The sequence below is a fragment of the Amblyomma maculatum genome, chromosome 10 (assembly GCF_055883805.1).
Source record: "Amblyomma maculatum isolate TAMU_Amacu chromosome 10, ASM5588380v1, whole genome shotgun sequence".
Classification (NCBI taxonomy): domain Eukaryota; kingdom Metazoa; phylum Arthropoda; class Arachnida; order Ixodida; family Ixodidae; genus Amblyomma; species Amblyomma maculatum.
This window is the reverse complement of record NC_139353.1, coordinates 1061245-1075089: the sequence shown is the minus strand read 5'-3', so window position 1 is coordinate 1075089 and position 13845 is coordinate 1061245. Positions and strand designations below refer to the sequence as shown.

General features: G+C 45.5%; 1 protein-coding gene across 1 annotated transcript in view; it reads right to left on the bottom strand.

Annotated features, from left to right (window-relative positions):
- Positions 1-493: 493 nt before the first annotated feature.
- Positions 494-13845, bottom strand: part of LOC146175353 (uncharacterized) — a 51707-nt gene continuing 38355 nt past the window's right edge. The window contains exon 2 of the mRNA XM_084581695.1: positions 494-4425. Coding sequence (XP_084437821.1) covers positions 3584-4375 — 792 coding nt within the window. The 5' untranslated portion in view covers positions 4376-4425 and the 3' untranslated portion in view covers positions 494-3583. The remainder of the gene's footprint in view (positions 4426-13845) is intronic.

Genomic DNA, 13845 nt, shown 5'->3' with positions numbered 1-13845 from the left:
ACTTTTACCCCTGAGTACCAACCTGGCACTGAAGGGTACAAGCCTCTTACCGAAGGAGTCTCAAAGCCTCGGCATGGGGGCTTGGGAGAAGGAAATGTCAAAGAATTGAAACATAATGGGTCGATCAGGTTACTCTTCGTTACCTACAATGTATTTAGTGAGGAAACCGCTAAAATGATCAGGACAATCTCATACTTTAACAAACTAAAGGAACATGCAAGCTGTCATAAAGCCTACTTGACGGGAGACCATATACGCACTATTAGTTACGATATTGGGACCACTTTAGGACGATGCAAAAGTTGAAAGTTATTACTGACATCCTGCTTCACGCCGAGTAGCCGCGAGCCACTGTCAGGTAGCGGCGAATGATTCTTGTAATGAAATAGCAGCTTTTAGAGCAAATATAACAGAGCGCTAACCAAGATGTTGCTCTAGTCACGACTACGCGCATTGTTTTCGTTTATAATAAACATTCTTTATTGTTCTTTCATTTGCAAAAATATAATATATATAGAAAAATGAGAATGACAAAAAGCTCCTTTCGGTCAAAAATATGAACAATAATTCAACGACAACACGTCGTTGCGTCCATTCTTATCGCACATTTTGTAACGATGAAAAAGCATTTGCTCAAACACTGCGCCACTCGAAAGCAATCAACAAGAAGCAAGAAAATACCCACAAACATCAGCTGGCACATTGAAGAACTAGACTTGGTATACCATTTTATGAGTTTTGCAAACAAATAGAAAAGAAACTAGGGAATAAGCATCGTTTTGGGAATACACCGGTATAGATTTCTTACTAAACTGGTTGTCCAGTATTTGTTTATTGCTTCGGGCCCGGTCTTCCTACATAAGTTTTGAACATTCTCACAGGTATACACGCACGCTCACAGGATGAACCATTAACAAGCAGCCAAACACAGTGACACATATATGAGCTGAGCCTTTATCGGGTACACTTATGTAACCATAACAAGAAATCAAAATAAAAAGAATCAGTTTTCACGTTAGCGGTGCGAACTCTTCTGAGCACTGCTGCAAAGATGTCTCGGTCTAAACTCTTTTCACGAGCAAACAGCTTCCGTGTAATTTGCGTGCACGAGTATTCTACTTTGTCTGGCTGAAGAAAAATAAACGCATCTTCCGGTACAATAGACGACAATTGCTCATTGAGACTCCTGTAAATGAACAGTTTTTATGGAATGATTCAGCTGTTTTATAAAAAGCATATATTGCATAATTGTCCTCGCACGCGCAGTTACGTTCGTTTATTCTGTATTCGACCCACGCGCTATTGTTGGTGGTCAGTTCTCTGGCTGCTCGGTTGTCTCCGTAGCTCTCGAGGGACGACAGATTTCGATATGTCATGTGCGATTACGAAAGTAAGGAAATGTGGTGACTCAGGTGACGAAAGTATACAGAAAGTAGTTTTGCTTGGAGCTATGAATTAGCTGCGCATAGGTTGAATGAACATAATACTCTTCCTTCCTTCTCTGGTCCTGTGCAACAGGCCGTGAATAGTCCAGATGTCTCAGCGCATCTGCAATTTATTCTTCAAAAATGCTTTATCAAAAACACAAGGCAATGGAAAAGTAATAATTTTGGTAGAGCTCATTGACACGAAGGCTGGGGCTACCAAGCGGATGTTTTTACTAAAACTGCTTTGTTTGTTTCTTTTCACCGTGCATCAAAATTCTAAAAAAACTCATTGAGCTTAACAGAAAAACCCGCTCTCAGTTGATCCTTCACCCTCACTCATTCATTTCATTCATTCTTATAATACAGAACGACAATACATATAACGTGCAGGATAGTCTCCAAGCGTTTGCCGGAAAACAGGGCAAAAAACTGCAGGCGGAGCATAACAACACAGCCTTCCTTTTGCATAAAAAAAATGAAATGTGTATCGAAATCCACGACCAGCGTGGTCTTTCCAAATGCGTGATCTTTCCAAATTCATGCTCATTCTGACCAAACGCACACGAAGACCTCCCTAGGATGCACTTTGTACAGTTCCTTCACCGGTGTGGAAATAGGGCCGTATGGCTGGAATGCGTAACCGAGTGGCTTATAGAAAGCACATCACCGCCACATTAACTGCAAACAGTCATCTGATCTAAGGTGTCCACATGCGGTGAATTCACCGGCTTAGCAATTATCGGAACGAAGTAAGCAGTGGAAATAATTCTTGTGACGCATAAGAAAGGAAATTTCAGCTGCCCCTGCGTGCTGCCTGAAACGCTAGTTGCCCTGGAAACGTCGAGCAAGTGTGTGTGCGGTTGTATATATATATATATATTAGACGCACTTTATAAGCTGTCACGACTCTTATTTATCTTTAACTGCGCTATTTCTCCCGTGCTTTCTGTTCCTTAAATAAAATTTTGAGCTGCCATGTTTCAGGCGACTGATGACGGAGTCAGAACAGAGAGTAGGATACTATCCATGTGGCAGATTTTCTAAGAACATGCTTGTTACCTTTGTTAGCCTTATTTTTTGAACAAATTAACTATTTATTTTCGAATGCCTTCTTGCAAAGAGTGAGCCTTGTTAACGTATGCACTTCTGCGCAACGTTCAAGATCTCGGCAGCAAAAGCATGCCACTGCTGTCAGAAAGCACACAACAAGAAAACGCTGGATGGAAAAAAAAAAAAACGCGAAATCATCCTCTAATTTAATCGTCATGCGCTTGTTACGTAAATTTTTTTGATGAATTTATATCATATCTTTTCTGTTTTTGAAGATACACAAACTTTTAGGACGGACTAGATTGTACATAAAACATGTGTGTTATTGAGCGTCGCGCATGTCTCGTGTGTCAATGGCACATGTTGATCAAGTTGCACACGTTCAGCTAATGTATGGCACGACTGAAGAATCCACTCTGCATGCACATGACCGTCTGTCGGTGAGGCTGCGCCAGGTTTCACTAGTATGAAAATGTTGTAAGAGAAAGCGCCAGAAAGTCAGAACAATGCGAGACAGTACAAGCAAGTGTTGCATAAATAGCAGTCGCTTAAGCTAAATAGCGTGAATTTCTTACAGAAATTCTAAGGCACTATAACATGACCCGACGGTTATGTCCTCAAAGAAAGAAACAAAAATTGTTGCTCTTTCTTTCACAACATTTGCCAAATAACAGCTTACAAAGCACCTTCTTAGAAGACGTTTGCCAAATAACAGCCTGCAAAGCACCGTCTTAGAAATATTCTTTCATTTTCGTTGGGATATCTGCTCCGGTCACACACCGCCGTCAGAAGATCCGGCTCCTGGGACAGTGGGCCGAACAACGCAATGTTCTTTCGGAGATGTCGTCGTCTGGGAAGAGTCCATGGATGACGTTCACAGCGGAAGCAAGACACAAATGTTTTCGCAGCATGTCTAAATGTTCTGGAAGCGCACGAAACACTGTTGGAGAAAGCTGCCTATCTACCTCGATGCTTGCTCTGCTGCGAATTTAGCACTAGCGTCAGCACTTTGAAGCACTTAATTGCAAAGAGAATCTCCGGTGCCTTGAACAAAGTGCCACTGTCTGCGAGAAGCACTGCGGCTCCTGCATTCGGTACACGTAACTTCATGGCGTCGGTGCGTCGCTGAGCTGGAGGCTCTCGCCGTCAGACTCGAGTATCATACCAACCAGGTCTGGTGGCATCAGGAGAGGGTCGTCGCCGAAATCAAGGCTCGACTCCAGAGAGTCGATGCTCTGAACCGAGTCGACCTCGGACACACTCTCTTCCGATTCGTTAGCTTCCCTCAGCACTTGCGTCAGTGCAGCAATGTAGTTGACCGCGAGCCTAAGAGTGGTGATCTTGGTCAGCTTGCTGTTGTCGCCGTTTTTGTCGGTCTGAATGCAGCTCTCCGGCAGCGCAGGAACAGCGGCCCGGAGTTCTTCGAAGGCCCTGTTGATCTCCTGCATGCGGCATCGTTCGCGAGCGTTGGCGGTCTTCCTCCGGTACTTGGACAGGGGCGGGGGCTTCTGCTTGGGCTTGGGCTCCTTCTTGTGGCTTTGCTTCTGCTGTATTCGCCGCTGCTCAGTCTCGATGCGAGCCTGAACCGACCGCGGCCTTAGGTTATAGTCTGGGTTTAGCCGACACGATCTCTGCGGACGTCCCGTAGACTGGGTCACCGGAGATGGCATCTTTACGGGGCTTTCCGAGACTGCGCCGACTGTGTCCACGGCTGGAACGGGCTGCGCCGTCGTCTGGAATGACAGAATGCCAGCTGGTGGCTGATGTGGAGCCGCTGTCGCATGAAGAGCACCATCTGTGGCGCTGAACGCTGGATATTCGATCGGTGAAGAGAAGCTGAGCTCCGACGGGAAGTTGAGCTCGAGAAAGGACTCGAGCGCTACGCTGTCGACATCCATGGTTGTCAGCTCTTTAGGACCGTCTTGTTTTGGTGGCGTTAACCTGCGAACTTTGAAAGAAGCACACGAAAAAAAACTCGTGAGTGGAGTCACTCAGCATGAACAAAGAAGCTGTGTTCGGTACATTAAGAAAATAGCGGAATAACACTGTTTTGAGGTTTGCGCAAGAAGTGGATAAACGTGTATGATCCTTAGCATCAAGTCCTAGTATAATGAAAAAAATAAACTATGGCGGATTGGAGTGAACATTCATTGAACGCGTAAACCAAATAAGTTCATCACCCTTTTGCTATTTTTTGTATACTGCTTATCATCATAACGTGTCCAATAATCGCCTAACTAACTTCCCTAAGCTCAGGATCATAACTGGCCAATCCAGTTTACCGTGGCCCTCAGTCACACAAACTGAAACTTTTCGCCCCTTCAGAGCGTCTGCAGTCCAAGCCGTCAGGGCTATAAATTCAAATTCAAATTCAAATGCAGTTTATTTCCCGTCAGAAAACAAATCAACGGAGGAGGCTCGAGCAAAAAGTGAAACATTTTCACTTGATTGCGCTCAAGCCCCCTAAAAAATGAACAGGCTAAAAAGCCTCCATTTAGCATTTTCCCAATCTAGAGGCCTTCACTGCATGCCTGAAACCTCTTGGTGACCCTGGAAGGACAAAACAGCGAGCAATGAAGCTGCAGCACTTGTTCTCGAAAACGTTGCCTCATAATGATTCCGCAGAGTACTACGAACTCGCCGTACTATTATGTTTGCCCACAGCAAAATAAGTTTCGGCAGTCGTATTTTCGTCTCGCGTGCCAGGTGTCCAAACGGGTATAACGTCCTTCGCTGAAACTCCGTGCAGAGACACCCGCCTCTGAGAGGGTGGAGCGACGGCTTCTCGACGCAAGATAGAGTGAGGCCACAGCCCACGTGTCGGGACGGCGAGACCGTGGGGGTGACCCCGGCGGCAGCATCGGCGCAAGTCCTGTCGCAGGGGCGCCGCTGGCGTCCCACGCCGTCCGCCACGCCGGCGCCTCGGAATCAATCGTTGGCGCCCGCCCTTCTGGCCAGCGAAACCCTTCATGTATCATTATTTTTATTTTTCGAAACGCGAGATTCCAATTCGCCGTTTCTGACTGACCGACGTGTGCTCCCGTCAGCCAAACGCGACTCTCTTCTATTCAGCTGTCGCGAACTCGCCGGTGAGGCGTAACGAGGCCGGGAAAGAAGATCCACTTCTGTGCGTAAATCTTGCATACAACAATGGGTTTCGAGCGGACAGTGCAGAGTAAACCCCAATGTTTTCCGACAAAACTGCGGATTGGTCAGCAAGGTAAGTCGTGATTGCACACAACATGACCTCAGGACATAAGCACCTTACACATGGTACAATAATGATATGTCACGGCACATTGCTCCTTTGTCTATACGTTCTTGACATCACACGGTATTGAAACTGATTAAAATTCGGAAAAAGTGCGATTTTAAGGTTGGAGCTTGAGAGCAACCTCATTATTACATGTAATAATAAAACGTACGTTAATTGTGGTGAAAAAGAAATCGGAGTAAGATGGGAATCGAATACGGCAACCTTGGGTCTCCAGTCAGATAAGATAAGATCAGAGCCCAGCATGTCGAGGCTGATTTGTTGGACTTGGTTGAACGGAGGTCTCTGTGCCTTGTGATAAATGAAAAGTAACACTAAAAGAACAGTTAGTGTCTGCGAAGTGGTTAACACTTAAAGCTAGAAGAGCTAGGAGATAACCGGCTCTTTCAAAATTGACAAAAATCCGAGCATGAGTCAGGATTGGATCGTAAACCATTTATTTGGTCGTCCTGAACACGTTCGAGGAGAAACATACTACATGGTGCTAGACCATGGCTGGCGGTGACCTCATTGGCCCGCTCGATGGCCCGTACTTGAATATTTGGGTCCGAGCTGTCCAGCACGGCCACGCACCACTCGGGAGAAAGGATCTGTGTTAATTCTGCCCCGGGCGGACCATTTGCGCAGTTCCAGAGTATGTGGCCACACGGGGCCCTTTCGCCACATTTGTTGCAGTTTGGGTTGTACTCGCCACGGCACATGAGGTCAAGCACCACCGGACTTAGAAGAGAGGAGTCAGGAGAAACTTTTTTGTGCTGAAACTGCTAGCACCTTGGAACAGGTATTAGTCGTTTTTTTGCAGCCATGAAGCATGATTGAGTAATTATTCGCTCTAGGCCTTTTAAAAACAGAAAATAGGAATCCAAATACTACAGCAACTACAAGTAAGGCGCCTGTTCTGGGATCGATTCGTTCTGCATTGTCGCCAGTGGAGGAACTTCGTAAACGCCCCAGGAACGTAGGAAGGGCTTCTTTCTCCTCTTCGCTGTTACCCTCATGCCCACGTCAAGGCGTCTTCTAATTTACATGCAGTGCGCAGTGTGCCCTCCCAGATCTCTTATTCTCGACGTCGTTCATGGAGGCGGGCTTGCAGCCCTTGCGGGGAACGAAAAGAAAGAAAAAATGGGCCGTCGATCCACTCGCCCCATATTCTCTTCCAGTGCATTGCATTTTGTCTAGCTTGCACCATTAGGGGCTTTTTTTTGTATTTCTCCCCGACGCTTGAAGATTCTTCCATCGAGACTTATTGGCTTCCTCGTTCTGCTTGAATCTTCGCTTTCATTCACTTGTATTAAAGTCGTCCGCTACGTTTTCGGGGTGCCTAATTTTCGGTGTGCGTACACTGTAAAAAATGTGTGTGAAATTACAGGTATTTTTAAAGAAACTTTCTGTGCCAGTACAGAGAATATCTGTTCTACTTCATTGACCGAAATACGTTCACGAAAAAAACAGTGATTTTCTCTTTTCCTGCCGAAAGTTTGAATGGAAGGCAAACAATTACATATATTTTTGCCGTGTTTTATTTTCTACCGCAAACTGATTTTTTTTTAATAGTAGGTAAATTTTGAATATAAAGCGAAATGGTATGACAACCTTGGAGACGCTGTTCGATGATCGGCTGCGTAGCAATTTTGATTCGAAAGCAGATAACTAGTGGCGCCACATTGAGGTACGTTTTTGGTTGGCTACAGTGTCATCTGCTACGCCTTGTTCTACTTGCATCTTTCCGGAGGCTAGGTAACGGCTGTTGCGAGGACAACCTTATGGGTGCCATCGAGTATTGCCGAGAGATATTCGTGAGATGTAGTTGGCTTTAGCCTTAAAATAGTGTTCCTTGAAGAAATTGGCGCCTAATGCAATTTTATTGCTGTTACAGACAGAAAACGGGAAATGAAAGACAAGTAAAAAAAGAAAGACATCTTTGCATCATTATTTACACTCCGACAGGAAAAAAAACATAAATAATAAACAAAAACGCGGTATAACAGAAACGTTTTGCCAATTTACAAAAATGTTCTATGATAATTGTAACAGAAAAAACTGTAAAATCACAGAAAAATTAAAAAAAAAACTGAAAACATAGCAGAACAGAAAATTTTTGGCAGGACAGCTGCCAGAAAATTTCTGTATTTTTCAACAAAATTTTTTTACAGTGTATAGTAAGATGGTTTTGCAGTACCAAAGCTCGCCGCAGTTTAGGTTTAAACAATTCATCGCACCAAAGAAGCAAGGTATGGCGCGGAAATGTCCCAATATAGCAATACTAATAGCACGCGCACTACACTGCATCAAACTAGTTTTGCTGATAAACAATTGTATTTGTTGTTGTATTTTGTGTTACAACTTGTATTTAACATTTTTCAATTTTGCTAATCCTGTTCTTTTTGCATATATTATGTATTCGGCCCTCCTGCTTGGGCCTACTGTAGGCCTGCAGTATGTTCTAAATAAAAAAAAGTTAAAAAATATATAGCTAACCTTGTCAGTCATTGAGTCAGTTTGATACTTCAGACACTGTTACAACAAAAGAGGGAACAGGAAAGGCCTGCGTACAAGTAAGCATTACAAGAAGATTTTGAGCGCAATAAGGGATATAGTAAGACAAAATATGCACCAGTGATGTAATTGAAGTGCTTCATCTCTCACAGTCGAGCATGGGACAAGATGCAGAAGCACACTCTTCGAATTCGTCGCTTTGCCGACGCGGAATCCTTGAAACCGGGATAACGGCACTTTACTGTCAACACCAAACAAACAGGAAAACTGTTGTTTCTCCGATGACTTGACAAGGCCCCGTTCTGTCAATGCCTCACAATGTCAACAAACAAGCATATTACCAATCGACGTTGTCACCGACTGAGCCACCGTTCCAGGCTCCGATAGTCGAGCCATCGGCAGATGTGTGTCCATGTCTGAAGGAGAGCCTCGTACACGCTGTAAACACATACTAACGTTGTATGGCTGAGATTTCTCCCTTTCGGCATACCAGCTTTTTCTTTTTTTCTTTTCACTGTGTCCTCGACAAATATTTGAGTGATGAATCTGTACAACCGCATTCAAAAACATACAACATAGTCTTAGGTTCCTTAGTTGTAGTTGACATACATCGTTGATGTTCGTATCTAACACCTGTAGATAGCATCAACCACCCGTTGGATTCGTAATTGTATTCAGCGCCGAGGGATTCAACAGCGGGGATAATATAGCCTTGTACGCATATTTGTGGCGTGCCTCTAAGGAAAGAAGCATTAGTGTCGTGCTGTCGTCGCTAGCAGCTTTAGTGCGATGGTGCGTGCATTACCATACACGAAGGCACCGTGCCATCGAAAATGCGGGCCCCGTAAGCGGCCGCACGGGATAATAAGCATGTGGAAGCAGCATAGGTATACAACACCACAAGTCGGCGGCGAACTGCCTTTGAAACCTGACTAATCGAGATTAAAAGCTAAAAAGAAACGGTTGCAAGAGAACAAGTACAGCGGCTCATCATGGTAGCAGAAAATAGCGCAGAAGACGGGACAAGACAGCGGCTCATTCCGAGGTGTCGCGCTCATCGGCAACGGTAGTAGTCTACGCATCGTTCGACGTAACACAGGACGTCGGTCACGCCTTCACCACTCGGAGCAGACAGCTCAGGCAGATGGAGGGAGGGAGGGCGTACGAAAGATGAAGCGCAATTTCATGGATCTCGTTTTCGCTGCCTGTCAAGTTGTGCTGGCCACCATGTTTCCTTTTTAATGTTGTCGAAAAAGGTGCTTTCGCATACCCATAGCAATTCGTAGAAAATCGTGTGGCAACACTCGAAAGCCAACGCGAAACTGGTTCCGTCTTTGGCTCGTCTTTCCGCTTGTTTTTAATTTCTTCCAACGTTCTATTTTTAAATTATTTTTCTTCTCTACTCCCTCGCCTTTTCTCTTTCCCTCAGCTTTTCTTTGCTAATCTTCACCTTTCTCTTTTTCTTTTTGTTTCTTTACATTTTTTGTGCGATTATTTTATTTCATATTCATATCTTTCTTGCTTCCTTACGCTCCTCGTTTCCTTCATTCTCGCGTTCTTGCTTCCTTTCATTCTTTTTTTGTTTCCTCTGTGTGCTTGACTGTGTGACGTGAGCACGGGAGCAGCTGCAAGATGCAGACGCATCTAAACCGTGTCCTCTTTTTCGTGCAGGCTTTTGTTGCGTGCGGCGGCCTTCTCCATGAAGGCACAGCTGGGCCAGAGTCACCATGCACCTACCATCGTGGACTGTGTGTGCCTGTATTGCCCATCGTCGATTGTCAAAGCTCAGCGTCGAATGCCAGTGATGTGAACTTATCGCAACTTTTCCGTGCGCGTCATGGTCATGCCAGAGCGACATCGACATCGTTGGACGCATCGAAACACGCCCTCCAAGCGTTTTTCGCCAGTGAGCAAGAGAGCAGCTGCAAGATGCAGACGCATCTAAACCGTGTCCTCTTTTTCGTGCAGGCTTTTGTTGCGTGCGGCGGCCTTCTTCATGAAGGCACAGCTGGGCCAGAGTCACCATGCACCTACCATCGTGGACTGTGTGTGCCTGTATTGCCCATCGTCGATTGTCAAAGCTCAGCGTCGAATGCCAGTGATGTGAACTTATCGCAACTTTTCCGTGCGCGTCATGGTCATGCCAGAGCGACATCGACATCGTTGGACGCATCGAAACACGCCCTCCAAGCGTTTTTCGCCAGTGAGCAAGAGAGCAGCTGCAAGATGCAGACGCATCTAAACCGTGTCCTCTTTTTCGTGCAGGCTTTTGTTGCGTGCGGCGGCCTTCTTCATGAAGGCACAGCTGGGCCAGAGTCACCATGCACCTACCATCGTGGACTGTGTGTGCCTGTATTGCCCATCGTCGATTGTCAAAGCTCAGCGTCGAATGCCAGTGATGTGAACTTATCGCAACTTTTCCGTGCGCGTCATGGTCATGCCAGAGCGACATCGACATCGTTGGACGCATCGAAACACGCCCTCCAAGCGTTTTTCGCCAGTGAGCAAGAGAGCAGCTGCAAGATGCAGACGCATCTAAACCGTGTCCTCTTTTTCGTGCAGGCTTTTGTTGCGTGCGGCGGCCTTCTTCATGAAGGCACAGCTGGGCCAGAGTCACCATGCACCTACCATCGTGGACTGTGTGTGCCTGTATTGCCCATCGTCGATTGTCAAAGCTCAGCGTCGAATGCCAGTGATGTGAACTTATCGCAACTTTTCCGTGCGCGTCATGGTCATGCCAGAGCGACATCGACATCGTTGGACGCATCGAAACACGCCCTCCAAGCGTTTTTCGCCAGTGAGCAAGAGAGCAGCTGCAAGATGCAGACGCATCTAAACCGTGTCCTCTTTTTCGTGCAGGCTTTTGTTGCGTGCGGCGGCCTTCTTCATGAAGGCACAGCTGGGCCAGAGTCACCATGCACCTACCATCGTGGACTGTGTGTGCCTGTATTGCCCATCGTCGATTGTCAAAGCTCAGCGTCAAATGCCAGTGATGTGAACTTATCGCAACTTTTCCGTGCGCGTCATGGTCATGCCAGAGCGACATCGACATCGTTGGACGCATCGAAACACGCCCTCCAAGCGTTTTTCGCCAGTGAGCAAGAGAGCAGCTGCAAGATGCAGACGCATCTAAACCGTGTCCTCTTTTTCGTGCAGGCTTTTGTTGCGTGCGGCGGCCTTCTTCATGAAGGCACAGCTGGGCCAGAGTCACCATGCACCTACCATCGTGGACTGTGTGTGCCTGTATTGCCCATCGTCGATTGTCAAAGCTCAGCGTCGAATGCCAGTGATGTGAACTTATCGCAACTTTTCCGTGCGCGTCATGGTCATGCCAGAGCGACATCGACATCGTTGGACGCATCGAAACACGCCCTCCAAGCGTTTTTCGCCAGTGAGCAAGAGAGCAGCTGCAAGATGCAGACGCATCTAAACCATCTCCTCTTTTTCGTGCGTGTCAGTAATAAGCAATGTCTTGAATTTAGGAGTGACTCGTTATGTTTGGTTGTGTTTCCTTGCTCAGAGGTGCTATGTAAGTGTGTGTCGGGTTCTTTTGACTCACTCTGCCTTCTGGGGCTTTTGCTAAGTGGAGATATAAAGACCAATCCAGGCCCCTTTACTGTGTCGGAGCAGCTGGAAACCATAATTGAAAATCAGAAAATGTCATCTAGTGAGCTAAAATGTATCAGGGAGAAGCCATATATCAGTCAAACCGAAGGCTGACTGCCATCGAAGAAAAAATTGAATCATTTGCACCAACAGTAAAGAGGGTAGAAGAATACGAAAGTTCAATTCTGGAGCTACAGGAGCAGATTTCATCACTGTGTAGCAAAGTTGAAGACCTAGAGTATCGCTCGCGGTGTAATAACTTGATTATCATCTTCGGGGTCAAGGAGGACAGCACAGAAACTTCGAAGAGCCTGAAGGATGCTGTGTTAACAGAAGTGTTTGAAGGAAAACTAGGGATTAAAGTTGGAAGTGCTGAACGCATACACCGTATCGGCAGGCAATCTGAGGATAAGAGACGACCAGTGATATGGTTCTCCGACTTTGATGAAAAAATGGACCTCCTCAGGAATGCGAAAAAACTAAAAGGTTCAGGAATTTCATTATCTGAGGACTACCCTCTTCGAATTCAAAAAGTACGAAAGCTACTTTGGTCTACCGTTAAAGATAATTGCAATCCCGAGGACAAGGTATACCTAAAACGTGACAAGCTAGTTATCAATGGGAACACGTATGTATAGGACGAGGAAAGAAAAGAAAGACGAATGCTTGCTACATTGAATGAACATAAAGATGATTCTGGTGGCCAAACTGGTGATAGTGACAGTGCTGCCTCATCATCGAGACGTGCAGTCACTTGACGTCGGAAACGAAATAATGATAATTGACGGGCCGAGAAGAGCAGTCCGTTGCGAATCATTTCTCTCAACGTACAAAGCATCGCAAATAAGACAGCTAACTTCGAAGCGCTCCTTTACGAACTGGACCCTCACGTTACGTAGACAGAAACCTGGCTACATTCTGACATCCCTGATGATGCAATTGTTCCCCCCGCCTACAGGATTTTGCGACGCGATAGGCCGACGCGCGGAGGAGGAGTCGCGATAGTACTTAAGGAAAGTTTACCTGTTGTACTTCTGCCTGGGATTCCCAATCATGAAAGTTTATTTTGTAAGATTGATTTCCGTGGCAGCACTATTGTATTGGGTGGAGTATATCGACCTCCTAATGCAGATGTCTCTTTTCTCGAAGACCTGTGTGATTACGTGCAACGCTTTCGTGGCGACCGAGTGAAGTCTATTTTAGCTGGTGGCTTTAACTTGCCTGATATCGATTGATCTCGCAAGGATGCTATGGGTGCCAATTCTGGTCATTCTGAGCTCCTTTTGCATGCTGACTCAGATTGTTTAGAGACCAACCAGAATATGTACCTCTGTATCCCACATTCTTGATTTAGTGTTCAGTAGCCATGCCCTTAAGTGCATTTCTGTTGAGGTTTTGAAAGGTGTATGTGACCGTAATCTCGTTTCGTGTGCTTTTTCACTGTCAGCTTATGTTGAATGTAAAAAACTACCCATTGTCGTGAAAAATTTTAATAGCGCTGATGATGCGGGAATCCTGGATTTTCTAGAGACACATTTTGACAATTTTAAGGCTGAGAAGAATGTAAATGTATTAAGGTGCGTGTTTAAAAAACTATGCCTTGATTGCTTGACAGTTGACAATGTATGTCCCTAATATTGTGAAGAAAAAGAAACATAACCCATGGATTACACAGGACATAATCCACACTAAACGTAAATTAAAGCGGATGCGGCGTTCTAGTAGACGGAATGAGGCAAATGTGAGCACGTTGGCAACCTATTAAGAAGTAATATCAAGCAAGCCCGAGACTCATTTTTTACTAATACGCTTGGTCGTTTTCTCAGAGAAGCTCCAGAAAAGTTCTGGCGTTACATAAATGGCACAAAACAACGCAATATGTCACTTATAGTCAATGGTTCACCTGTCACAGGACCAAAAAACATTGCTAACGTTTTCAATGAGTATTTTAAATCGGTGTATGCTGATAAAAACTCGAGGTTTCCTCCTAAG